This window comes from Bubalus kerabau, chromosome 4 (assembly GCF_029407905.1).
Source record: "Bubalus kerabau isolate K-KA32 ecotype Philippines breed swamp buffalo chromosome 4, PCC_UOA_SB_1v2, whole genome shotgun sequence".
NCBI classification, from domain to species: Eukaryota; Metazoa; Chordata; class Mammalia; order Artiodactyla; family Bovidae; genus Bubalus; species Bubalus kerabau.
The window spans coordinates 27441748-27469510 of NC_073627.1; the positions used below are offsets into that span (position 1 = coordinate 27441748).

At 39.9% G+C, this 27763-nt stretch overlaps 1 protein-coding gene across 2 annotated transcripts in view; it reads left to right on the forward strand.

Annotated features, from left to right (window-relative positions):
* The first annotated feature begins 3662 nt into the window (after positions 1-3662).
* KAT7 (lysine acetyltransferase 7) overlaps positions 3663-27763 on the forward strand; it is a 34289-nt gene continuing 10188 nt past the window's right edge. The window contains exons 1-9 of one of the 2 annotated variants that reach the window (XM_055576168.1): positions 3664-3860; positions 6553-6700; positions 10927-11103; positions 12218-12457; positions 16836-16918; positions 19788-19877; positions 21321-21419; positions 23551-23661; positions 25326-25517. In XM_055576168.1, coding sequence (XP_055432143.1) covers positions 3846-3860; positions 6553-6700; positions 10927-11103; positions 12218-12457; positions 16836-16918; positions 19788-19877; positions 21321-21419; positions 23551-23661; positions 25326-25517 — 1155 coding nt within the window. In that variant the 5' untranslated portion in view covers positions 3664-3845. Of the gene's footprint in view, positions 3861-6552; positions 6701-10926; positions 11104-12217; positions 12458-16835; positions 16919-19787; positions 19878-21320; positions 21420-23550; positions 23662-25325; positions 25518-27763 lie in introns of both variants that reach the window. The other variant, XM_055576169.1, reaches the window with a different exon arrangement.

Below are 27763 nucleotides of genomic sequence, written 5' to 3' on the forward strand. Positions count from 1 at the left end.
TGCTTTTGCACATGCTGTTCCCTTTGTAAGAAAGTCCTTCTTCTCCTTGTCTGCAGGGAAACTTATTTGTCCTATGAAGTTCACCTCCTCTATGCATACTTTCCTAAAGCTTCCAGATAAAATCCATTTCCTCCTCTGTACCACTTTTGAACTTTGCTCATTTTTCTATTTTTCCATTGTACTGCTCTATTGTGTTTTGGAACAACAAGCTTACTGACCTAGGGAAACACGATGTTTTGTCTATCTTGCTTTGACTCAATACCTAATATATAATGCCTGGGTAATCATTCTGTATCTTTTGAGTTAAGTGAAGCTCAATAGAAAAAAGCATACAACCCACTGAGACCATATAAAGTTATAGTCACAAACATTAAGATGTTACAGCCATAACTAGGGTGACTGGAATAACAACAGCCATTTACTTAGCACTTACTCTATCAGGAATTGTGCTAAGCTCTTTATAACAATCATTTCCTTTAATCTTTATACCAACTCTTAAAGTGGCTATTTGTATCTCCACTTCACAGATGAGAAAACCGAGACACAGGTAAATTTTATAACTTGTCCACGAGCAATGCAGAGAGAAAGTGACAGAGCTGAAATTCAAATCTAAATCTGACATCAAAGCCCTGTATTGGACACTAGAAGAGCTGATGAATGAAATAAGTAGGAGTTATGTTATTATTGCTTGTTAGGCACAGAGTGAGGGAAACAGCACATCTACCAAGTTGTATAAGAAAAAGTACCTATAAAGCAGTAAGTGCAGAGTAACATATATCACTATGCCCTAATACCTTAGAAAGAAAAAGTCAGGAAAGACCTTCAGAAGAAAGTAAATATTAAACAAGGCTGAGAGGTGCATCAGGGCAGGAAGAAAAGCCCGTATGAAAGTGTAAAGGCAAGAAGAACAGTGGAGCTACCTATGTGAAGTCTGGCAGATGAGGACAGGCAGGGGGCAACTGGTAAAAGGTAACTGAACTGATGAAACCAACATCAGTTCCTGCTTTGGGTGATAACTGTGTCATGATGAAAATAACAAAATAAAGATTATGTGTAGTTCAAAAAAAAAAAAAGGAAGAGAGAAAAAGCTTTCAGGATTTCCCCCTCTCCATTCTAAATATACCTAGGTATTTGACTTTCATCTTTAGTACACACTTTTCTTACGATCACATTTCTATCCCATTGGTGTTAGTTTCTCCATCTTTTTGCTAGAGGGTACACTTTCCAAGGGCAAGAACCATGTCTAACTGAAACCGTAAACTCTTAGTGCTGGCTGCAGTGTTTGAAAATTCAGTGTAGGTGATTAATTAATGTTGAACATCTGTAATGTTGGTGTTTGTATGATGAATAGTTAAGTCGGGATAAGATTTTACTCTAAAATACTAATTTCCAGGGAGGCACATTTCACCATCTTTGAGTGCTATACATTCAGGCTGTGAAACAGTAAACACATTATGATTGACCAGCAAGAATTTACTGTAGGCTTCACAGGTGGCGCTAGTGGTAAAGAATCCGTCTGCCAATGCAGGACACATCTGCCAATGCTGGACACGTCTGCCAATGCAAAAGATGTGGGTTCCATCCCTGAGTCGGGAAGATCCCCTGGAAAAGGAAATGGCAACTCCCTCCAGTATTCTTGCCTGACAAATGCCATGGACAGAAGAGCCTTGCGGGCCTACAGTCCATGGGAACGCAGAGTTGCACACGACTGAGTGACTAAGCACAGCATAGAATGGACTGAGTACTATTAAGGATGGTATTAAAGAAGTGAGACATGCTCTTAACATAAGAGCTCCTGACCAGCAGTTGGGGAGCCAGAACACTCAAAAATAACCTTAGGAACATACCAGTAAGTGCAGAATAAAAGTATTAGCGTGAAATTAAATGCTTAAGTCCTGAGGGGATACAAAAGAAGAACAAGCAGGAGCCCTTTCCAAATAAGATCTTATGTGCACTTCAAACTAAGTAAGTTATTCAAAGGTATCTATAGTAAAGACTAAAAGCTAAAATAATAAAAATAAAATACCAAAAGCTGTCTGCCTTAACGTTAAACCAGCCCAGAATATCTCCCTGGTGGCTCAGCTGGTAAAGAATCCGCCTGTAAGGTGGGAGACCTGAGTTCAATCCCTGGGTTGGGAAGATCCCCAGGAGGAGGGTCTGGCAACCCACTCCAGTATTCCTGCTTGGAGAATCCCATGGACAGAGGAGCCTGGCGGGCTGCAGTGCATGGGGTCGCAAAGAGTCAGACACGACTGAGGAATTAAGCACGCAGAGTATCTCCAAGGAGAGTGCTAGCTAAGGGTCTGGAACTTCAATCCTTCAGAGTCCTCTGTTTAGCACATCAATCAAATGTTTGCCTTATGCTGCTTCGTTCTTAATCTCAGCTCCAGGGGGGGGAAAATCTCCATTTTAGCTAGCCTTAGGTGACACTGGGGTCCAGGATCCTAAATTAATGACTGAGCCTGCCTGGATCCCACCCATGCGCTCCGGGTCAAGCCTTGGTCCTCTCAAGGCTCTAATTTCAGCAAACCTAAATCCTCAACGTGTTTCCCTTGTGGCTCAGCCGGTAAAGAATCCGCCCGCAATGCGGGAGACCTGGGTTCGATCCCTGGGTTGGAACATCCCCTGGGGAAGGAAAAGGGTACCCGTTCCAGTATTCTGGCCTGGAGAATTCCATGGACTACAGTCCATGGGGTCGCAGAATCGGACAAGACTGAGCGACTTTCACTCAAACCCTCAACGTCTGCTATCCACGTCCCTGCCTTTATCGTCCACAACTTCTTCTTTCGAGGCCCCCTCACTATTATTTAAAAATCAGTGCCTGAGATCCAGCTTTACTAAAAATATTCCTTCCTGTTTCTCCGTCCCCCAACTCTTGGCTGAAGCAGCTGAATTTCGAGAGGTCACTTGGGCTCATGAAGTTCAAGGCTTCTGCGGCTCTGGCGCACACAGATGCACACACATTCTCATCCTGCGGGCCACCCAAGGCGCTCATACCCATACAGGATGGGGTAAGGAGACGGGCGCTCACCACAGAGCTAAACTGGCTCTTCTTTGTAGCTACAGCTTCTGGAGAATGGTTCGGTCTCCTTTTGCGATTGAACGAATTAATCTACTTGATGTTTGCTAAAGGGCAAGGACAATGTCTCCTCTACCAGACAAGAAACTTCCTGGTGATGGACGCTACCCTTTCGTTCCTTTCCCAAGCTCCCATTCCTCACCATTTTGACACAGGATAGCTGTTAAAATTGTTTCTTCTGCAAAATATCCCTTCCCAACTTTGAGTTTATGCCCATAAACGGAAACGTCCTTTAGCCAATTCGGCGACGAAGGGGTTAAATCTCAGCAACCTGATGGATTCTGGGGCTTTCCTTCCTCGACTTCAGAAATTAAAACGACCAGGAAGGGAAATTTTGCCCAAGGTAAAGATGAGAACCATTAACTTCAATTGTCAGGCTTCTGCCCCAAACAGGAATGGCTACCCACGCCTACAAAGGGTGTCATTCCCCTAACTAAACATGGCTGGCCCGACTTTCCACCACCGGAGCCACTTCCTGCCCAAGTCCAAAATGGCGCTCAGTAGCCTCACCAAGGGAACGAACCTCCCAGCATCCTCTCTGACCCGTAACGTCAAGTGACGCAAACCCCAGCCGGAAGTGGAGGAAAAAGCGCCTCAGCCCGCGGCGCCTGCGCAGAAGGCTCTAGACGCTGAGAAGCAGGAGGCACTTGGGATCGTCCGCAGGATTGGGACTGCTACAGAGGCCGCCACGGAGCCCGCCGGAGCCACCGTTCCTGCTGCTGCCGCCGCTGCCCGAATCATAACCGTCGGGCCGCAGCAGCCGGCAATGCCTCGAAGGAAGGTGAGAGGAACAGGATGGGAGGGATGGCGGGTTTCTAAGGACAGTCGTTTAAGAAACATGACGCAGTTGGCCACGCCTCACAATGATTGGATTCCAACTTCCCGCTCCCCCGATCCTAACTTTGCAACCCTCTACTGTCCATACCCAACAGAAAAATGTGGGCCCGACCCTGGCCTCGGCCTATGGTTGCAACTATTCCCGCCCTCTGCTTGCCTGGCTCGGAGGCGTTCTTCTCGTTAATTGGTCGCTGAAACGTCTAGAAACATATTGATTGGCTGGTGACACCGCCCATTTGGGCTCAACGGTCACCTCCCCGCGTGTGGGGGCGGTGTCTGGGCCCGGCTCTATCGCTGTCCGACAGGCCGTAGAGAACGATCTTTCCTCTCTTGATTGGCTAGGCCTGCCAGTCTGTCCTGTGGGGGCGCGGTTTATGGGGACCGCGGTTGGGTGTCTCGAATCCCCTCCCTTCCGTCTGATGATGCTCACAGAGGCGGAGTTTTGGAGCATCCTTCCTTTCCCCGCGGGGGACACAACAAAGCCGAGAACTGGGTGGTGGAGAACCAGCGCCCACTCCCCAGGGATCTCACTCTCACCTGTTGCTCCTAAGCTGTGATTTTTCCTTGTCTGCTTAGACAAAATGCAGTTCGTTAAATCAGAAACTTTGTAGAATTAGATGGGGTTTATGAGATCACCTAGGGACACCCCCACCTCTTCTTTTCTCAGCTAAACAAACAGGCTTAATGGAGTACCCCAAGCCGCTCAATTAGGCACTGCAGAGCCGGGACTCCAGAACAAATCTAATTCAATTCAACAAATGTTTATTGACTGCTTGCTACCTGCTGGCTGCTGGGGATTCAAAAATTAATTAGACATGATCCTTGGCTTAAGGAAATCTGAGTCTGATGGGGAAAACAGACTCGTAAATAACTTGAAAGGATCTAGTAAATTCTCTACTTGGCAATAATAGACAAAGCTTAATGGTAGGAAAGAGAGAGAGCAATTAAGTCTGCTATGGAGTAAGATGGGAAGTAGATTAGTAAAAGCCTGGGGAGAAGAACTCAATTCCATGATCAAGTCAGGAAGGTGATGGTCAGAGATAGTCAGGGCTTCAATATCTGAGTAATTGGACTGGATGACTTCTAAGACGCCCCTTGTATTCTGTCAATTTTCTGTGACTGTCTGTGGAGCCTCCACTCAGTATCTGGGCAGATTAGCCTTGGAATATTTGGAAAGTTGATTGTATTTTTGTTCATTTCTGCAGAAATGTTTCTCTTCCCAGAGGCTTTCAAGTATTTATACTTTTTAATGTCTCCTACAATGATGTACATTGATAGGTGATATTTATGTTAAGGCTCACCAAATGCAACAATAGTACTGGTGCCTTGGAATAGGCCCACAGTTCTCTTTCTGCAGTTCCCAAATACAGAGAACTTGTGAAAATGTGCGCCTTGTAGTAGCTTATTTGGTGGCATAAACTGTCCTGAGGCGATTTACAGTTTTTGTGTGTCTCATTTAGTGTGAATGTTTATAAATTTTGCTGCAGAAAGGGTATTACTTGCAGATATATGTAAATTTTTCCCTTTCCAAAAATCTAAAAGATTATCAATTCTAAACACAACTGGTGCTTAGGATTTTGAATAAAGAACTTATATCAATAATTTGAAGCTTTAGTGTTGTTTTATTTTTTTAGCAAATATATTTCTTTTTCTGGTTTAGTAAAAGGTATAGTGTTAATAAAAGTTAACACTTTTATTAGCGCAGTTGATGAAAGTTATCTCTGTGGCTAATCATGCCTCAGAAGGCTAACAATTGGTAAATAATTATTAATTGAAAAGGTGATTTTTAAAAACCTTCTGTTTGCTACTGCTACTGCTGCTAAGTCGCTTCATTCATGTCTGACTCTGTGCGACCCCATAGATGGCAGCCCACCAGGCTCCCCTGTCCCTGGGATTCTCCAGGCAAGAACACTGGAGTGGGTTGCCATTTCCTTCTCCAGTGCGTGAAAGTGAAGTTGCTCAGTCGTGTCCGACTGTTAGTGACCCCATGGACTGCAGCCTACCAGGCTCCTCCGTCCATGGGATTTTCAGGCAAGAGTACTGAAGTGGGTTGCCATTGCCTTCTCCAACCTTCTGTTTATGCTTACCTATAAGTCTTTATGTGCAAGTCACTCCCTTCCCCCCTTTCTTAAAGCACTTTTGGCATTCAAATGGAGAAACTTTAAAAGTAGATAACATAAGAAAGAAGAATGTTACTTTCTTTCTCCCTAAGTTCTTTTAGGACCATGACATTTTGAATTAGTGTGTGGTTTTTAAAAATGTAATAGCTGTTCATGGAGACTTTGAACAAAAGCTACTCTAAAGTTCAATGGGGTCTAGCACTAACATTTTTCTCATTACCCTTGACTTACTGTAAGTACATGTTTTGTGTCAACCAGACTGTTTTGAGTAGAATACTTTATTAAAGTTTGTTGTACTGACCTAATGAACTTGTTTTAGAATTATAATAATACAGTAAGAATTCTTCTGTATTTATTTCATAAGGGTGCATTATTTGTCGGTTGTTCCATTTAAGTAAATAAAAGGAAGGTTTGAACTTGGTGTTATCAGCATCACAGTCTGTTTTATTTCCAGTGTTAATTCAAACCCACAGAGTAAATGTTTCTGTGCTAATGTCTGAATCTATGGTGTTACAGAGGAATGCAGGGAGTAGTTCAGATGGAACCGAAGATTCCGATTTTTCTACAGATCTTGAGCATACAGATAGTTCAGAAAGTGATGGCACATCCCGGCGATCTGCCCGAGTCACCCGCTCTTCAGCCCGGCTAAGCCAGAGTTCCCAAGGTAAAAGACAGCTTCCTTTTTCATGATCACACCTCACAGCTTATTGGACATCATATTATTGTGCTGGTTAGTGTGGAAACTGGTCCCTTGTCTGAATGTTGATGATACAATCTGGTAAAATACAGAATAAATGACTGCAAAGTATTACGTGTTTAAAATGGTTCCATTTGGGGAACTGTCTGATCTGTAGACCCAAAAGAACTGTGTCTGGTTTAATAGATGTGTGAAACACGAATGTCCTGAGTCATTTAATTTTTTATAGATTGCAGTTTCCCAATCAGTAAAATGAGAATGTTATCTTTTCACTTCCTAGAAGTGGTTTAGGCCTAGGGACTTTAAGTGGTCTCTTGAAGAACTTGTTACTATAGGAGGCCTAGTACTTTGAAGCAAAGTGAAGTGCAAGTTGCTCAGTCATGTCAGACTCTTTGTGACCCCATGGACTATAGAGTCCATGGAATTCTCTAGGCCAGAATACTGGAGTGGATAGTCCCTCCCTTCTCCAGGGGATCTTCTGGGTTGATCTTTGATCAACCCAGGGATCAAACCCAGGTGTCCTGCATTGTAGGCAGATTCTTTACCAGCTGAGCCACAAAAAAGTCCCAGTACTTCTAAAACCATGTTTAATTATACAGTATAGTCAGGTACAGTTAATAAATAGAAACAGTTGACCAGCTGTCAATTGTAAATACCCAGAATTTTGCTTTGGTAGTAGAGAATGGGGAATCTTGGTTTTGGAAGGTTCTGTAGTGCAATTGGCCATCTGGGCTTAGATTTGGAGGGTATCCCTGACCCTCCTGGCCCTGCTCTGGGATTCTCTGGGGAAGACAGAAAGTTGTAATTAATACAGAAAGCCAACGAGACGATCAATTAAGAGGGATAGTAAATTAAGAAAGAAAATATAAAATACTTTGAGCACTTAAATAGCATTGATTTGGTTATTGCTGTATGACCATGTTGCAGAATAAGAGAAAAACATCTATATTTTTCAAGCAAAAAGGTGGAAACCTTCTCTTCTGGCAACTGTTCTTTATTTTTGAATCTAATATTTGAGCTGAAGTATAGATGTCTCTTGATTTCTCAACTTTAAGTTTTTATCTTTTGGTACAATGGGAATATTGATAAATGGCGACTATAGTTGAGGTTCTATGCTATGTTCTGGAATACCATGATAGAAAAATCACACTTCTTGCCCTCAAGGAGCTTGCAGTATAGTGCAGGATGTAAGCTGATATGATAATGTATTGTGGAGTGGGCTCTGAGAGAGGTTGGCATAGAGTACTGTGGAAGTCCAGAGGTGGAAATCTTAAAGGATCTAGTAGGAATTTACAAGTTGAAAATGGAAAAGTGGTATTATAGGCAGAGGGTACAGTATATGCAACAGATTGTGCATAAGTGTTTTTAGTAATTGGCCATGCACTGCACAGCTGAAAGTTGTAAATATTCAAAATAACTAGGGATTATTAGGTTGGTGCAAAAGTAATTGCAGTTTTGCATTGTCGAATTTTGCCATTTGATACTGGAATACATTCTTAAATAAATAAAAGTGGTTATCTTACAAATCATTTCAGTGCTCATTTCTTGATTTATGTTTTTGCTAATGAGTAATTACTTGCTGTTTATTTTTATATGTATTTTAAACTATGAAAATGATGTTAGACAAAAAGCAGATTTGAGCAATTTTCTTGTTCAAATTAAAAAATGGGTCATAAAGCAGCAGAGACAGTTTGCAACATCAGCAACACATTTGGCCCAGGAACTGCTAATGAACGTTCAGTGCAGTAGTAGTTCAAGAAATTTTGCAAAGGCCTTCAAGATGAGGAGCGCAGTGGCCAGCCATTAGAAGGTGACAGAGACCAGTTGAGAGCAATCATAGAAGCTGATCCTCTTACAACTACATGAAGAAGTTAACCAAGATCTCAGTGTGGCTTGTTCTGCAATTGTTTGGCATTTGAAGCAAATTGGAAAGGTGAAAAAGCTTGATAAGTGAGTGCCTCATGAGCTGACCACAAATCAAAAAAAGGATGGTTTTGAAGTGCCATCTCCTACTAGGTTGGTGCAAAAGTAATTGTGGTTTTGGAGTGTGAATTTTAAATCATTATAACTAAGCTCAAACACATCTTTATTAATCAAAATAGGAACCATTACAATCAACACATTATTGCAAACAAGAAATAAATTTATTTGTGTAGTGTAAAAATCCATGCTTTAGAATTCAGTGAACTCTTGGAAAGCACTTTCTGCCTCCTGCTGATTGTGGAAGCATTTTCCCTGCAGAAAGTTGTTGAAATGCTTGAAGAAGTGGTAATCGGTTAGTGAGAGGTCAGATGAATATAGTGGATGAATCAAAACTTTGTAGCCCAGTTTGTTCAACTTTTGAAGCATTGGTTGTGTGACGTGTGATCAAGCATTGTAGTAGAGAAGAATTCTGTTGACAATATTGGTTGCAGGTATTGCGGTTTTCAGTGCATCTCATCGATTTGCTGAGCATACTTCTCAGATGTAATGGTTTCAGAAAGCTGTAGTGGATCAGACACCCGCAACAGGCCACCAAATAGTGACCGTGACCTTTTTTTGATGCAGGTTTGGCTTTGGGAAGTGCTTTGGAGCTTCTTCTCTGTCCAACCACTAACCTGGTTGGTTGCTGGTTATTGTATAAAATCCACTTTTCGTCAAGTCACAGGTCATAATCCAATCAATAAATGATTCCTTGTTGCATAGAGAAGACAACACTTCAAAATGACAATTTTTTAAATTTTTGGTCAGCTCATAAGGCACCCACTTACCAAACTTTTTCACGTTTCCAATTTGCTTCAAATGCCAAATGACCATAGAATAGTCAGCGTTGACTTCTTGGGCAATTTCTTGTGTATTCGTAAGAGGATCAGCTTTGAAGATTGATCTCTATTGGTTGCTGTCACTTTCTGATGGCCAACCATTGCATTTCTCGTCTTGAAGGCTCTTGTCTTCCTTTGCAAAACTTTGTGAACCACCACTGCACTGTATGTTCATTAGCATTTCCTGAGCCAAGTGCATTGTTGATGTGTGAGTTGTCTCTGCTGATTTATGACCGATTTTGAGCTCAAGTAAAAAAATTGCTTGAATTTGCTTTTTGTCTAACATCATTTCTATAGTCTAAAAATAAACAGCAAGTAATAAGTCATTAGCAAAAAAAATAAAGCAAGAAATGTACATTAAAATGATGTATAACATAACCACATTTATTTAAGAATGTATTCCAATATCAAACAGCAAAGTTCAGCAATGCAAAACGACAGTTACTTTTGCACCAACCTAGTACCTGAGCCCTTGGTCTCTTTCTAGTTACACTTTATCACCAGTAAGTTACACAACTCCTGAGGACATCATTCACAGTATGATTCATGTTAGATGGCCCTTTCTAAAACAAAATGTAGACTACATTGTAAATGGAGCCCCTTGGAGATATGCAAACTGAAAACTGAGCTGTGTGCTAAGTTTTACACAAGAGTTTGAGAATTTCAGTTTTCTTGGAAGAATCTGTAAGATTTACATATTAGGATCTTTTGTTGTTTAAAATAGACTTTAACTTCTGAATTGCTTTTATTCCTGTAAGTGTCTTCAGATTGGAGATATAAAAGAACTATTGGCTGCTTCAGAATAGATTTCTGCATCCAAAAAATTTTAAAGTTGTATCTCTGCCTTACCCTTTATGAATCTAGTATTATTTTGCTTTAGAGTGTCAGACAGGGTAATCAGGAAGAAAAAAAGGTCCTTTAAGAAAGGAAATATTTGTGTATTGTTAAATCTTTAATAGTAGAGTATCTCTTTTCTGGTGGGTTAAAGGAAGAAAGAGCATGTAGCTAATATTTATAAAGCACTACATTTAGATATCTAAGGATCTTATTAAGTCCCTTATATGATTTATTTCACTTATTTCTCACAGCAAATGTGTGAGGAATGTGTTACTAGTATTTTCCCATTTTTTTAATAGGTCAGGAAATAGGCTTGGAGAGATTAACTTGCCCAGTATGCCCATCTAGTTAGTATGATGAAGTGGAATTGAATTACATTCAGCCTTGATTCCAGTGCCTAAGCCATTAATTCTGTGCTGTGCTGCACCTCTCTACCATCTCTATGTTGCTTATATTTAGGAGAACCTACATGCTAATAAGTCACACTAATGGAATATAAAACAGATTTCTTTCTTTTCTCTTTAATTGTTTTATTATTTTTAAACTCGGGATCAGATTCCAGCCCTGTTCGGAACTTGCAGTCTTTTGGCACTGAGGAGCCTGCTTATTCTACCAGGAGAGTGACCCGTAGTCAGCAGCAGCCTACTCCAGTGACTCCGAAAAAATACCCGCTTCGGCAGACTCGTTCATCTGGCTCAGAAACGGAACAAGTGGTTGACTTCTCAGATAGAGGTGAGTGGGTATGGGTGATTTGGACTCATTACAGAGAGGATCTAATCAGTTTCCTCTTAGAAGAGGCTTGGAGCCACTGCAGGTAGATGCCCAGTACAAAATTGAGCTAGGTGATTGCTGTTTGTCTGATTCCTTTCTTACCTCTTGCTGAGGACAGTTTGATACTCTGCTACTCTTGAGGTCCAGAGTAGCTGGAGTATTATTTGATCTGGCTTGCAATAGGCAAAAGAAACTGACGACCTCTTACGACAGATGAAGAAGGCTTAAAGCAGATTTTCTTACAGTCGTGCTTATGGGTCCGTTTATCTCTGAAGTTCTGAGGAGGAATGACTGTCAGTAATGGGGAATGAATGGTAGGCTACTGAGGTTGTGATTCACCAGGCCAAATTAGAGGCCTTAGAGCAAAGACTGTGAACTACTGAACTTCTAGCCTGCCAACATGGTCTGTTGGTTTGATGGCATCATATTTACTTTCTTAAAAAAAAGTGGCCAGTATTTGAAAAAACAAAGATACTATGTAAAAACATGAGTTACTAGTTTCTTTTAAAAAATGGAAAGCTCTGGGAACCTTAGGTGGCCATTCACTACATAATTGACTGGAACTGAATAGTAGTTACCCTTTGAGAGAGACAGTCGGCTCTTGATTTGGCCTTGCTCAGCACTAGTAGGCATTTGGTTTGCAACACCTGATTCAGAGTCAAGTCCTTTCACACTCACACCAGGTATGTTCAGTGTCATCCAGAAAGAATCATTTTCATTTATATTCCATTCTATGTATCTCCCAGCAAGAGAGTAGGATGATAGTGTTTTTTAAAAGTTTATTTCCATCCAGGTTTGATCATTCATGATTTGGGGCTTGGGAGAAGCACAAATTAGTGAAATGTATCATGTAAACCTCAAATGGAATTTTAGTCAGAATTTAAAGTTGCAGAAGAGGAATGCTGTTATTAGTTTTTCTTCATTTTGCATTTAGTTTTATGGCAGATAAATGGCAAAAGTTCCTGGTTAAATCACAGGAAGAGGATCTTGGGAAGCCTGTAAACTCTTCTGAATATAATAACCCTCTAAGTAAAATAAACTCCATTCATGAGTTTTACCAATTGTTTTACTTTAGAAACTAAAAATACAGCTGATCATGATGAGTCTCCACCTCGAACGCCAACTGGAAATGCCCCTTCTTCTGAATCTGACATAGACATCTCCAGCCCCAACGTGTCTCACGACGAAAGCATTGCCAAGGACATGTCCCTGAAGGACTCCGGCAGTGATCTCTCTCATCGCCCCAAGCGCCGCCGCTTCCACGAAAGCTACAATTTCAATATGAAGTGTCCTACACCAGGCTGTAACTCCCTAGGTAAGTGTGCCCCCACCTCATGACACCGTGGATTGTGTGGTTTTCTTTCTCTCTGGAATTAGGATCACCCATAAATGTTTAGTGTTCATTGCGACTTAGTTTCTTAGGCTCTTCAATGACCACTGCTTAGAATAACACTGAATTGCTCACTTGGATAAAAGCATTCCTGCTTCTTGGCTTATTGTCCATAATAACAGATTTGGTTACAAGGAAATTAACTATGATGCACCATTCAGTTTATTGAGAACTCTTCCCAGTGAAAAATTCTTTCATTTTTCCAACAAAAACAGAACGTCAGTTATCTCCAAATACCTCATTGTACGGTGCATAGTTCAAGCGTACCGAGGACTAATAATAGAGTGTAAGGTGAATAAATTATGGTTGTATGGCCATAGCTATTAAGGAAATGAGAAAAACAGTTTTTTTGGTCAAGAGGCACTGAAGGTGAGGAGTATAGATGAGACCCTGACCTTTTGTGACTTTAGTAGTTTTAGGTCTTGTGGCTTTGTATGCTTAGGAAGTTTAAACTAGATAAATATTTCTTCTCAGATAGATGAACTATATCATTGTTTCCTTAAGAGTTATTTTTTCTCCTTACTGAGGGATTCTAGTAATGTTTTAAAAATCTTACGTGTGTTCTTTAAGTGAGCTTAGGTGCAGATGTTGGTCTAAACTTTTGTCTAGAGTTGGAAGGTGCTGATTGGGAGACAATGGGCCTCTCTTTCTGTCTACCAGTTTAGCCTTTGAATGTGGCCTCCAGGTTCAGAAAAAAGGTAGAACAGAAAAAGTTGCTGCTTTGCAGACTACCAGTATGTTTTCCCTAGTATTTAATTACCAGCAGTTTCTTAGGTAATTTCAACCCATCAAATGCATAACTAGAACAGAGTTCCCCTGGATGCTGTACCAGTTGTTACTTGAGGTAGTTGTTTCAGGCCTAAGTCAATTTCCTTGAGATAAATAATGAAAAACTAAGAATAGACGGTATTGTACAAATACTAATGCAAGAGATAGCTAATATACTTTAAGAGGATCTCCTTGCCACACAGCAAGAGAAGGAATTTTCAACTCTGCTGTTGCTGTCCATGCATCTTTAAATTGTTCCATTTATTTTATGTACTGTTTAATCAGTCATTCAGTGCTTACTGAATGTTTTCCTGTTCCAGGCACTGTTTTAAATTCTGGGGGTGGAGTTGTGAACATGTCAAATTCCCTACCTCTTGTAGCTTGTGGTCTAACTGGGGAAGACAAACAGATGTATAACACATAATCTGCTAGAGATGTGTGCTGTGAGTAGTAGGATACTGCACCTACACACAAGCGTGCCTGTGTAGGGAAAGCCACTCTGATACGCTGATACTTGAGCAGAAACCTGAAATAAGTGAGAGAGTGAACCATTTGAGTCTGTGGGAGAGAAGCATTATGGGCAGAGGGCACAGCAAGTGGACAGGGTCTGGGGCAGGAGAGTGCCTAGCCACCTTGAGGAATGCTTTAGGGGCCAGTATGCCTGAGCAGATAGACCAGAATGGGGAGGAGGAGATGAGGTTAGAGTAGGGGTCTGATTTAAGTGTTATTTATGCCCTGAACTCAGTACTCTGAATGTGGTAGACCAGAGGGTAAATATAAATCTTTTGCATCATAGGAAAGTTTACTTTGACTTTTGGTTTTAATGTCTGGCAAAGCTTGAAAAGTATGAACTTGAGCTTCTGCAATGATTCTTGATCCTGTTCCACTCCTCGCCTTAGCCAAAACAATGTCATTAGGTTTGAGGGTGGGGTTTTTTTTTTCTTGGTAATTTTGGTATGAAAGTATGATGTGCTTGTGAAAAATTAAAACCCTATAGGAGGGCTTGATTGCTAAGTAAAAGTTCTCCTTTATTCATATCCCCAGAATATGTCCTAGATATAAAAACTACTATTGTTAGTTGTGTATGAATACTTCTAGTAAGTTCCTATACATACATAACACATGTATATGTGCACATATATTTCTTACTCTGTTGTTATTTATAAAAAGGAATATAAACAATGGTTAGTTTGACATCTTAGATATTTTACATTGTTGGCACTCAGAGGTCTCTCTTGTTTAAAGGATATAGAGAATTCCATTATATTTGAAAGTTCAGAAATTACTTGAATTGCCCTGTATTGATTGATATTTATATTGTTTCTCCTTTTTTAGCTTCTTTTAAAAACTATTTAGAACAGTACTCTAATTGATAGCCTTGTATGTATGTATATTTTAGTGTCTTTCTAGAAATCTACTGGATGAATTCATAGCAGTGGAATTTGCTAGGTTAATAGAACAGCTATCATTTATAAACTTTTAATATAGGCAGATTGGTTTTAGTTTACATATTATAAAATAAAACAAACTTCAATAATTTATTCAGAAGTTATAGATAGATGCATAATATCTAAAAGGCTTGCTAGAGCCATGATACTTTACATTTTGTACATAGTTTTTGATCACTGAGGGTAGTTTTTGGTGTCTAAGATAAATGTGTGGATCTCTAAGATTGCATTTTTAATAATATGTGCTGTGCTGTGCTAAGTTGCTTCAGTTGTGTCCAACTCTGCAATCCTATGGATGGTAGATTGCCAGGCCCCTCTGTCCATGGGATTCTCCAGGCAAGAATACTGGAGTGTGTTGCCGTTTCCTTCTGCAGGAGATCTTCCTGACCTAGAGATTGAACCCATGTCTCTCTTACATCTCCTGGATTGGCAGGCAGGATTTTTAATAATACAGTCTTGGAGAAATGGCAGCCTGCATATTATTATATTAACTCTTGTCTTGTTCTTGTGTATGTGTGCTCAGTCATGTCCAACTCTTTGTGACCTCTTGGACTGTAACCTGCCAGGCTCCTCTGTCTATGGGATTTCCAAGCAAGAGTATTGGAGTAGGTTGCCATTTCCTCCTCCAGGAGATCTTCCTGACCTGGGGATCAAACCCACGTCTCTTACATCTCCTGCATTGGCAGGTGGATTCTTTGCCACTAGTGCCACCTGTAAAGCCCTGTATTAATTTTCCTCTCCCGCAATACTTGCACTGTTTTTACCCTTTATTTGTTTATTTATATATTTTTTGGCCGCTCTGCCCAGCTTGTGGGATTTTAGTTCCTCAACCAGGGATCAAACCTGGGCCCTCGGCAGTGAATGCAGAGTCCTAACCACTGGACCATCAGGGAATTCCGTGTTGCTGCTGCTGCTGCTAAGTCACTTTAGTCGTGTCCGACTGTGCGACCCCATAGATGGCAGCCCACCAGGCTCCCCCATCCCTGGGATTCTCCAGGCAAGAGCACTGGAGTGGGTTGCCATTTCCTTCTCCAATGCATGAAAGTGAAAAGGGAAAGTGAAGTCGCTCAGTCGTGTCCAACTCTTTTGCTACCCTTTAAAGCGTATTCTATAAATCTTGTATAATTTTTAAATCTCTTTTAAATGTCTCCTTTACTACAAATTAAATGTCTTTTTTCCATGAAAGAAAGAATTTTGTAGATTTGCAGTTTAACTTAGCTAATTTATCTCATTAGCATTGTCTCACCATCTGTCTCAGTCTTAGATGTTTGATGAATGTTTTGATTGAAGAGACATATAAAAAAAAGACATATAAAAATGAAATAATCAATTACCTGTGTATTTTCACAAACCATGTGAAAAACAGAAAAATAAATACCCCTTTAGATAAAAAAGAGCTTTCTGTATTGTCTTTTCTAGTATTTTTCCTCCTTTCCCTTGCACAAACTACCTGTTTAAAAGTTTGATTATGTATTTTAAAAACAAAATAGTAATAATTTAAAAGTTTGATTATAAAAGAAGCCTAAATCTTTAAACAAAATCAGCCACCCCTCCACAAAAATGAATATATTTAATCTGGTCCAAAATTACCAAAGTATATTTCCTTATATGTTAGAAAAGACCACTTCCATCTCCATTTTCTTTTGATTATTGTAAGAAGTTCAATTTAGATTGGATAACATTGCACAATAGAAACCACACTTATTAAACATATGACTTAATCAATTTAGCATAGGAAAGTTAAGTTCTACCAAAAGAAAATATTCTTGCTTATAACTTTGTGCCTTTTAAGTAAATTTATGGGTTTCTGACATTTTGGAATTTGAGAAATACGTGATCAGAAAAGAAGGAACTACAGTTTATATTGAATATATGCAAATATGTTCAGAGATGGTTAGGTCCAACCTGTAGAAGAAAATAATTTATTGTGGGTGCAAGTTATGACCCTTGCCTTTGATGGATTTAATCTGTAATCAGACATATACTTGATAAAAATGGTATCGTAAAAAGGTTTATTTTAGTGAAAACTATTACTTTCCAAGCTTAGATCTTTCATCTTGAGGTTAAGTTTTTTCTTCTTTTAACAGGACACCTTACAGGAAAACATGAGAGACATTTCTCCATATCAGGATGCCCTCTCTATCATAATCTCTCAGCTGATGAATGCAAGGTAATTAATTATATATTGTCATTTATTCACCATATACTTATTGAGTGCTTACCGTTTGCCAGGCACTTGGCTAAACAATGGGGATACAGTGTGAACAAGATGGGCAGGGTCCTTGATCTTACATACTAGTGGAGGAAACGTTATGAAACAGCTGTGTTTAAAGAAAGGAAAACAGACTAATAAAAGGATTATTGTCTGTAAGGAGTGCTTTGAGAGAAATTAACAAAGGGATTCTCTATGGACTATTTGGAATGTCACCCTCTAATTGCATCAATATTTTCTGTTGAAAATTTTCTTCAAAGATTGCTAGGGACCTTTTCCACTAAGGAATAATTTGCATAAATATGTGATCTCAGTATTTATGCATTAGTTTCTCTTACAAATCTATGAAGGTATTTTACTTTTTAAAGGTTTTTCTAAATTCTCTTCCTCTATGTCTACTTCTATGGAATACTTCTCCTTTTTGTTACTCTCAATCATACCTACTCTTGGCTAATTCTTGTCTTACAATCTTGAAAAATACAGTTCTAAATAACTTTTGGAATTTGAAATAATGGATTTAAGAGTAGAACCTAAGACCCTATTTTGTATGTGTCTGTCTGGATTGTTGCTACCAAGGAGAAACCAAAAAACGAATTATGGACAAACAAGTTGAAAATGTTATTAATTAAACGCATTGCTCAGGTAGTATTTGGATAGGGTATCCAGGTTGGTTAGACCAAAGTATTAATTGTTGCTTTTGTGGTGATTATTTTGCTAACAAGGCCAGTATAACAGGTTTGTTCCTGTCTGGGCCAGATTCCTCCTGAGAAAAATGAGATTCCCTAGTTAGTGTTAATTCTCCCTGATTGAGGAATGTGTTCTCTTATTTACAAGTGGACCACAGGAGAGAAAGCTTTTTTATGTGTTGTGTTTAGTCTTTTTGAGTATGTGGACCCTTACCCTTGTTTTCCTTCATCTCAACTTTCTCTTATAGCAAGGCAGTTTATTCTGCTGACTGTAGAAGTGGTAGGTCTTGCCATTATCTTCCTGTTAGTGTGAGACCAGATCAAAACAGGAATAGCTCTTCCATCTTCTCCTTCAGAAGCTGACAAGGCATTAGGTGCTTTTTTCTCTGAAAATAACTGTGATCCCTGTTTTTTGGGAATTGTCTGTTACTACTTGTCTTTAAATGTAATGATCTAATACTATGGATGGTTTTATATAAAAGTCTTCCTAAGGTATAAAATTGTTGGATGATAGCAGTATGAACATGTTGCCTTAAGCAGTTTATTTAAAAAAAGAAAGACAATTTTCAGTTTGGGGAAGAAAATTTTGGAAAAAGAAACATATTTCTTGAACTTTACTCTTTTGTGGTCTCTGTTACAAAGGGAATCAGACTCAGGATTATCCATCTTTACTACTGGACCATGTGGTTAGAGGATCAGGAGTATTTCTGAAAGATACATATTTTATTACATTTAGAATCTCAAATGGAAACATTAGACTAATTCCTCACATTTATTAAAAGCCCCAGAGTTTTTAAAATACTTGGCATGCACAGAATTACTCTGACTTTTCCGATAAATGATTGCAATCAGCAATATTACCATTTTTATTCAGTCAAAAGACCGTATTCAGTGAGTTTACATTTTCATGGGGAGAGGTATAATCAACATAGAAAATTGGTATGAATTTCATTTAGTGGTAAACGTGAGAAACGAAAAGACTAAACGGAGAGTGACTGTTTTGGAGGTGACAAGGTTGCTTGGGCTGTGAAGAAAGACATTTTATCTGAGCCGTGGATGATGGCAAAGAAGCAGTAGTGTCTAGATGCTGAGTAGAAGGATGGGTAAGCTCAAAGGCTGTGAGGTGGGGAAAAAATGGTTGGTTTTGAAGGATGGAAAGTAAGCCAGTGAGGCTGAAATATGATAGGAAATGAAGAAGTAGGATCCAGATCATGAAGGGCCTGTAGGCCTTGGCAAAAGGAGAATGCTTTTGTTCTGACAGCCATGAGAAGCATTCAGAGGGCTTTAGCTAAATACCAAAACACTTGTGAAAAATCACAGCTTGCTGGTATGTGGAGAATGAACTGGAGGGGGAAAGAGTTGACACAGGGTAGACTTGGTGGGAAGGCTACTCTGAGGTTCAGGCAGTAGATGGTGTCTTGGACTGTTGGCAGTGGAGATGGTCAGAATTGGCTGGACTTGGGATGTGTTTTGGAAAGGGGCAGCCTGATAGACTTGCTGATGAATATCATGTGAGGTGGGAGAGAAGAGAAGAATCAAACATCATTGATGTTCAAGTTTTTGACCTGATCGGTTGTTTAAAAAGTGTTACTATTTATTGCTATAGAGGAGTTTTGGGGTGGAGCAGATTTGTGGGAGAGTGTTAGTCGCCCTGTTTTGACCATGTTGAGTTTTAGTGTTGATGTGAAATAGGGAGTTGGATATGAGTCCTCATTGCCCAGTAGATGAATCTGAGACTGTTGGCAATCGAAGGTGATTTATCTAAGGTCATAAATGCAGTTAGGTTTCCCTTTAGACTTGAAGTATCTAACCTTTTCTTTGTACTTCTTTACTCTGTGTTTGCACTTCCTCACACTTAGCATTGCACAGTGGAAAGAGGCTCAGAGTCATCAGACTTAGTTAAAATCCTAGCTTTACCACCATCCAGCTGTAATTATGTCACTTTCTGATTCTCAGATAATGGCTGAGAAAACAGAATATGAAGCTTGCCTTATCTGTTTCTTATACAGATTGTGCTAACGTGAAGACCCTTTGAAAGTGAAAGTACAGTGTAAATTCAAGGGATTACTGCTGTATTCTTACACTTTAAGTGAACAGAGTCTTAGAACAGGTGGATTGATTGACATTGTTGATGGTTGCAGGTGAGAGCACAGAGCCGGGATAAGCAGATAGAAGAAAGGATGCTGTCCCACAGGCAAGATGACAACAACAGGCATGCAACCAGGCACCAGGTACGGGCCTTGTTCACGCTCCGGCCGTTCACAGTTGAGAGCCGAGTCTTGGATTCTCTCTGCCCCGTAACGGTTGTAGCTATGTCCACGCCTCTTGTTTCCTGAGCTGTGTCTTCATAAGTGGTCTTCAGTCAGAAACAGTGCTTTTTCCAAATAATAAATTTTCTAGAAACAAAACTTCTACCTCATAAATGAAGGAATCATGCTACTTGTGATAATAATAGGTAATCTTGATTATTTGAAAGATTACATTCTCTGCTCTATATCCTCATTTTCATCCACTTTCTAACCCATTATAATTTACTTTCAGGCCCCTCTACTCTGCTGGTTTGTTTCCAATGGCACCAGTGACTTTTTCTTAGCATTGACACTTGTTGATTATGTCATTTTTCTTCTGCTTTTCTTCTCTGTTGGATTTCAAGATGCTGCTTTGCTCTAATCTTCCTGTCTCTCTGAACATTCATGCACGTTGATTATGCTTAATTCCTTGTCCCCTCCCCTGCCCCCGAATGCCTTTGGTGTTTTCTCTTGCTGTTTTTCTGCCTAGAACTCTGTACTTATACCAAGAAGAGATTGTGTTTTTCCTTCAAGGCCTTGTGCAACTCTTAGCTGTTGTCGGAATTCTTCCCAAATCTTGTACCATTAATGAATTTCTTCCTCATGTATTCCTGTTTGTAATGTTCTCAGAATGTTAGTTTAGGTTTTGGCACATTTTATATACTCATAGCTTATCATATGGATGTCTGTTTTTGTGGTTAGATTATAAGTGGATAGCAGAGGAGGCACGGTGACGGGAAGAAATTTGACTTTGGAGCCAGACAGGTCTGGATTTGAATACTGCGATTCTGTTACTCTAGCTGTGTGGTCTTAGGCAGGTCAGCTAACTCCCTCAATTTTATTTCCTTGAATAATACCTACCTGGCAGTGTAGTCAGCTAAATTATGCATGTAAAGTACCGTAAGTGCCTGTCCTCAGTGCTGGGCAGGTAATAAGCACTCAGTAAGAGGTGGCTACACTTTTCTTCATTGTTTATCTTGGGTTCTATTCTTATTCAGTTTTTAAATTTTTATTCATTTTCCATATCAGTGCTTGGAAAGCAGTAAGCATTCAATAAATGCCTAATGAATTGAAATGATCTTTATTTTATTCCTGTTGTTTCCATCCTTAATCTATATTCCATTTGGATTAATATTAAAGTAAGTACATTTCCTGAACTCATCTTAACTGACGGGGTAGTGGTCTAGGTGATGAGGGAACCCCATTTGGAGTTTAAAAAGTACTGCAGCATTCACAGGGTGGCTGTAATATACTTCGCATCCCACCCCCACCGTTGTTCCGTTGTTCCCTCTACCCTTTCTTTGGTGTATGTTACTTTCATGTAGAGACTTAATTACATAATGAGTTTTCTAGCTAGCTTCTCCATTTTCTCCTTTTTCTTTTTAGGCACCATCAGAGAGGCAGTTGCGATATAAGGAAAAGGTTGCTGAACTCAGGAAGAAAAGAAATTCTGGGCTGAGCAAAGAACAAAAAGAGAAATATATGGTGAGGATAAGTTAAATATTTAATAGCATGAACTCTTGCTATCACATTTGATTCCTTTTGGTTGCTAAGATTCTGCTTTTCACATTTGCCATTTAGTATGCTCTGTAACAGGACTCTTTGGCAGTTAGAGTTCACTGTATATGTAATTCTCCAACAAGAGTGGAACTGGGCGTCCTCAAAAAACAAATACTGTTAGAATTTAGATTAAGAAAAAATAGAATCTTCTAGTTTATAAACCTCACTTTAGGTTTAAAGGGTTAAATTTTTTTGTTAGAACAAATACGATGTTAAATATAAGGAGGAATATTCAAGCCAAGCATCAGTTCATTTCTTTAAATGAAAGAATAAAATACCTACACGATAAAAGGTTTTAATTGGGTGATATATATTAAATCTTGTTATAGTTTTTTATTTTCCTAGTTTTAAAAATAGTGTACATTTATGACTTCCCTGGTGGTCCAGTGGTTAAGAATCCACCTACCAATGCAGGGTACATGGGTTCAATCCCTGGTCCGGAAGATCCCATATGCCTTGGAGCAGCTAAGCCATTGCGCCGCATCCACTGAGCCTGACTGCTGGAGCCCGTACTCTGCAGCAGGGGAAGCCGGTGCAGTAAGAGGCCCCGCACCTCAAGGAAGAGCGGCCCCCGCTCACTGCAGCCAGAGGAAGCCCATCACAGCAGCCAAGACCCAGCTGTGGAATTGGGCTTTCGGGTGAAAATTGTGTGCTTCCCCTCTGTCTTGTTCAGTATTTTTATCTACAGGTTGGGTAGAGATGTAATAATATGATAATACCATTTATTAAGTGCTTATATGCTAGGCAGGCACTGTGCTTATGTTGCCCCCATAATCTTTGTTACAAAGATGGGTGGTATTTCAGCTGTTTTATAGATGGAAAACTGAGATTTAGATTATGAATTTCCCAGAATCATAAAGGTAGAGAGTGTCTGAATAAAAGCTCCTGAAATTTACCTTACATCTGCTTTCTAGTTTGGGCTGACCTTCCTAGTAAAAGTACTGGATAGGATTTTTTAAAGCTTTTTAAAAAAGTTCACGAAACTAGAAGAAATACTTAGAACCCAAGGCTTAGATGATAGAACCCCAAATTAAAACGATGTCCATCAAAGGGGCCCAGAATAGCCAGAAGAAATTTTAATAGGGGTAAAAGTACTGGTGAGTGGTTTCTTCATATGCTAATATATGAGTAGGGTCTACAGCATTCTTCCTGGAATGAGCCTTCTGATCCTCTTAGCCATTATCTTCTACTGTCTTCCGATCCTCTTCACCTTCTGCTAGGAGGCGGAGTCTAAGAAGGAGTGGGAAGGGCTAGAATTGAAGGTTAAAAGGAAAGTTACCCCTATGGATTTTCTTTCTTGTGTATGGATACTTGTGTACTGACTGCCATGGTAAGATTTGATATTATTTATTTAAAACTGGATTATTTTTATGATTCTAGTTTTCAATGACTGTTCCCTCTTTAGTACTTGCTTAATATTTAGTAAAGCATTTCTCAAGGAGGCTAACCTTTTTTCCTGTAGACTTGGACTGGAGTTCTAAAGTGGGAGTATTCCAGTGCCTTTGGTGGATTTTGTTATGGTAGGTGCAGCAGTTCAAGGGAAAGAGTTTACAAAAGCCTGCTTAGTCCAGCTGCTCCTTCCTACCTGTAGATTTTATTTTCAGCCTAAAATCTTAGAAATGAAGGCTTAGAGATTCTAGTTTTTATTTGGTTTTGTTTTTAAATGAGTATCCAACTAGATCTCAGGATTCTAGAAGTTGGTAGTGCATCTAGGTTTTGTTACATTTTATTTATTTGTTTTGCTATGCACATTTTCAGAGGAAGAAATGGAAGCATAAAATTCTGAAGAATGAAACTCCCTTTAGGGGTGGTTATTAGGACATTTCCTTTCCAGGTTCACTAGAGTGGGTAGTTGGGGGTATCTTCTGGAATTAACCTGTCTGATAGTTTGTTTTATACCTGATCCCTAGTGCCTAGTATAATGGCTGGCAAATATTAATAGTAGGTACTAAATAAATAGGTATGGTTATTCTTGGCCCTCTGATTGGCATCCGTTGAAATGCAATAGGTTAAGTTCTTAGAAGCAGAAAGTATCATGCTCTGGTTATTTTCCTAGGAACACAGGCAGACCTATGGGAACACTCGGGAACCTCTCCTGGAAAACCTGACGAGCGAGTATGACTTGGATCTTTTCCGAAGAGCACAAGCCCGTGCTTCAGAGGATCTGGTGAGTATTAAAACTTCCAAGATGAGGACCACTTGTGAGGGTCACTTGGAACTGCCAAGGAAAATTAGCACCCAGTTTGCTAGGGATTAAACATAGTTTGCTGCTTGACTCTTTTTCCCTTCCCCCGGCCATCCTTATTTGAGATTTCCTTCCTATTGATATTTAAAATTAATTACCCCTCCTCCCTCCCTTTGTCCCTTAAAGTTTTCCCTCTCCACCTCAACTCCTGGAAGGACCTGTTTGGTAGAGGTAGTTAGAACAGTAGGTGCCCCTTTGTGTTAGTTGGATAATTTGCAGTTCTGAGAAGCCCTAGACTGGAAGGTACCCCTCTCTGTTGTCCTCTTAACCTAAATAGGAACTCCCCTTTGTGGGATTGCTTCAGCCTTTCATTGCAGCTATAAAAGAATGGGAGAGGAATAATGATCAAGGTTGTTGTCAGATAGTTTAGAATTCTGATTTAATGAATTAAATATGTCCAAAGAAACTTAAAGTTTGTAAAGTGAATTTCATCTTTCTTTTTTAAAAAAAAATTATAATCGAATACTTTATTTAAGAATTCTTTATTATGTAGTGGTCCATGGGCTGGTTGGAAAAGAATTTCCAGACATGAGGCAGAATGAGAGGAGAACAGAGTTTCTTAGAGTGGGAGATGTTATTAGAAAGCAGGCTGGCTCAAGGGAGAGCTGACCCCTTTCTTGGGCTAGTTGCCAATTTTTATACCCTTAAAGGCAGAGAAAATTTCAACTGGAAAGGTGACATTAAGTGATTGGTTAGAATGTTTCAGGGTGGGTATTTTACCTAATGCAGGGTAAAGACCTGGCTGATTTAGATCAGGAGGCTCATGGCAACAGCTGCTACTGACCTTCGTTAATTACAGAAATTTTTGTCCTGTGACCTTGGTATAAGGCTCTATAGAGGAGACTTGTTAAAATTTTGGGAGAGCCAGGGTTTGATCGCTGCCCTTGTTTAGGCTGGGCTACCGCTGCTGCTTTTCTCTATCTTACCCTGGTACTGAACATTTCCTAGGCCAGCTTTTTAGAGCTCTGCCTGATTATTCTTCAGAATTATTTCTGTGGCTAACTCATAGCCACTGAGTGGGGACAGGTATTCAAAAATATCTTCTACTTTCTAGCTTTAAATTCCAGAATTAAAGCATCATCCCTGTTTCAAAGTGTTTTTTAAAGGACCCAAGTTGAGAGCATGGCCAGCATGGGTGCATGTCGTGCAGATCCATACAGCTTTCTTTATAAAAGCTTTTGCACATGTATGAAGCGCATTCTGGAGAAGCTTTTGTTTAGGTTTAGAATGTTTATTGAGGTGTAGGGAGTTTGTGATAGATGGTCTTTTAAAATTCAATTTGTTTCAGACTGATAAAAAGTAAAATTCGAAGGGCTTATTCTGATGTTCAAGAGATGAGGCCCAAGTGGGTAGGTAGAGAAAAGCCACTCTCAAGACCTGTGCTCTGGGCAGTGTAGACAGTACATTTTCTCTGGCCTTCCTGGTGACCCATGCCCCCATAGTGCTCTTCAGTGCAAGTTTCTCATGAGCTAGAAGCCACATATTATTTTTTTCATAGCCAGTTGTGGTGGCATGCACAGGGCTTACAACAATAGAAATGATTAATTCTTATCCTCCTTTAACTTGATTTCTTCTCTGCAATACAGGAGAAGTTAAGGCTGCAAGGCCAAATCACAGAGGGGAGCAACATGATTAAAACAATTGCTTTTGGTCGCTATGAGCTTGATACTTGGTACCATTCTCCCTATCCTGAAGAATATGCACGACTGGGACGTCTTTACATGTGTGAATTCTGTTTAAAATACATGAAGAGCCAAACAATACTCCGCCGACACATGGTAAGTTGTCTGAAGGTCCATGACCATAGTGGTGATAAGCTAGGATGTCTATATTTTTGTTTTCCAGTTGCTCAGTCATGTCCAATGCTTTGCCACCCCATGGACAGCAGCACTCCAGGTTTGCCTCAGAGCTTCCCTTTTGCTCAAGCTCAAGTCCATTGAGTCCGTGGTGCCATCTAACCATCTCATCCTCTGTCGTCCCTTTCCTCCTGCCTTCAATCTTTCCCAGCATCAGAGTCTTTTCCAGTGAGTTGGCTCTTCACATCAGGTGGCCGAAGTATTGGAGCCTCCACTTCAGCGTCAGTCTTTCCAATGAATATTCAGGACTGATTTCTTTTAGGATTGATTGATCTCCTTGCTGTCCAAGGGACTCCCGAGAGTCTTCTCCAGCACCACAGTTCAAGAGCATCAATTCTTCAGCACTTAGCCTTTCTTATTTTCCCCTCTCACATCTGTACATGACTACTGGAAAAACCATAGCTTTGACTATACAGAACCAGTCTGTTGTTCCGCGTCTGGTCTAACTGTTGTTTCTTGATCTGCACACAGATTTCTCAGGAGGTGTAAGGTAAGGTGGTCTGGTATTCTCATCTCTTAAAGAATTTTCCAGTTTGTTGTGATCTATACAGTCAAAGGCTTTAGTGTAGTCAATGAAGCAGAAGTAGATGTTTTTCTGGAATTCTCTTGCTTTTTCTATGATCTGATGGATGTTGGCAGTTTGATCTCTGCTTCCTTAGCCTTTTCTAAATCCAGTTTGTATAAATCTGGAAGTTCTCAGTTCACATACTATTGAAGCCTAACTTGAAGGATTTTGAGCATTACTTTACTAGTATATGAAATGAGTGCAATCGTGTGATGGTTTGCACATTCTCTGGCATTGCCTTTCTTTGGGACTGGAATGAAAACTGACATTTTCCAGTCCTGTGGCTAGTGCTGAGTTTTCCAAATTCACTGACATATTGAGTGCAGCACTTTAACAGCATCATCATTTAGGATTTGAAATAGCTCAGCTGGAGTTCTGTCACCTCCACTACTTCCTGACCGTCATCTCCACTACTTCCTGACTCCAGGATGTCTGGCTCCAGGTGAGTGATCACACCATTGTGGCTATTTGGGTCATTAAGATCTTTTTAGTATAGTTCTGTTTATTCTTGCCATTTCTTCTTGATGTCTTCTTCTGTTAGGTCCATACTGTTTCTGTCCTTTTTTATGCCCATCTTTGCATGAAATGTTCCCTTGGTATCTCTAATTATCTTAAAGAGATCTCTAGGCTTTCCCATTCTATTGTTTTCCTTTATTTCCTCTATTTCTTTGCAGTGATTACTTTAGGAAGGCTTTCTTATCTCTCCTTGCTATTCTCTGGAACTCTGCATTCAGATGGATATATCTTTCCTTTTCTCCTTTGCCTTTCTCTTCTCTTCTTTTCTCAGCTATTTGTAAGGCCTCCTCAGACAACCATTTTGCCTTTTTGCATTTCTTTTTCTTGGGGATGGTTTTGATCACTGCCTCCTGTACAGTGTCACGAACCTCTGTCCATGGTTCTTCAGGTACTCTATCAGATCTAATCCGTTAAATCTGTTTGTCACTTCCACTATATAATTATAAGGGCTTTGATTTAGGTCATACCTGAGTGACCTAGTGGTTTTCCCTGCTTTCTTCAATTTGAGTCTGAATTTTGCAATAAGGAGTTCATGATCTTAGCTACAGTCAGCTCCCGGTCTTGTTTTTTGCTGGACTATATAGAGCTGCTCCATCTTTGGCTGCAAAGAATGTAATCAGTTTGATTTTGGTGTTGACCATCTGGTGATGTCCATGTGTAGAGTCATCTCTTGTATTGTTGGAAGAGAGTGTTCGCTATGACCAGTGCATTCTCTTAGCAAAACTCTGTAAGCCTTTACCCTGCTTCATTTTGTACTCCCAAGGCCAAACTTGCCTGTACTCTAGGTGTCTCTTGACTTCTTACTTTTGCATTCCAGTTCTTGATGATAAAAAAAGATCTTGTAGGTCTTCATAAAACTGTTCAGCTTCTTTGGCATTAGTGGTTGGGGCATAGACTTGGATTACTGTGATATTGAATGGTTTGCCTTGGAAACGAACAGAGATCGATCATTCTGTCGTTTTTGAGATTGCACCCAGGTACTGCATTTCGGACTCTGTTGTTGACTATGAGGGCTATTCCACTTCTTGTGAGGGATTCTTGCCCACAGTAGTAGGTATAATGGTCATCAATTAAATTCGCCGATTCC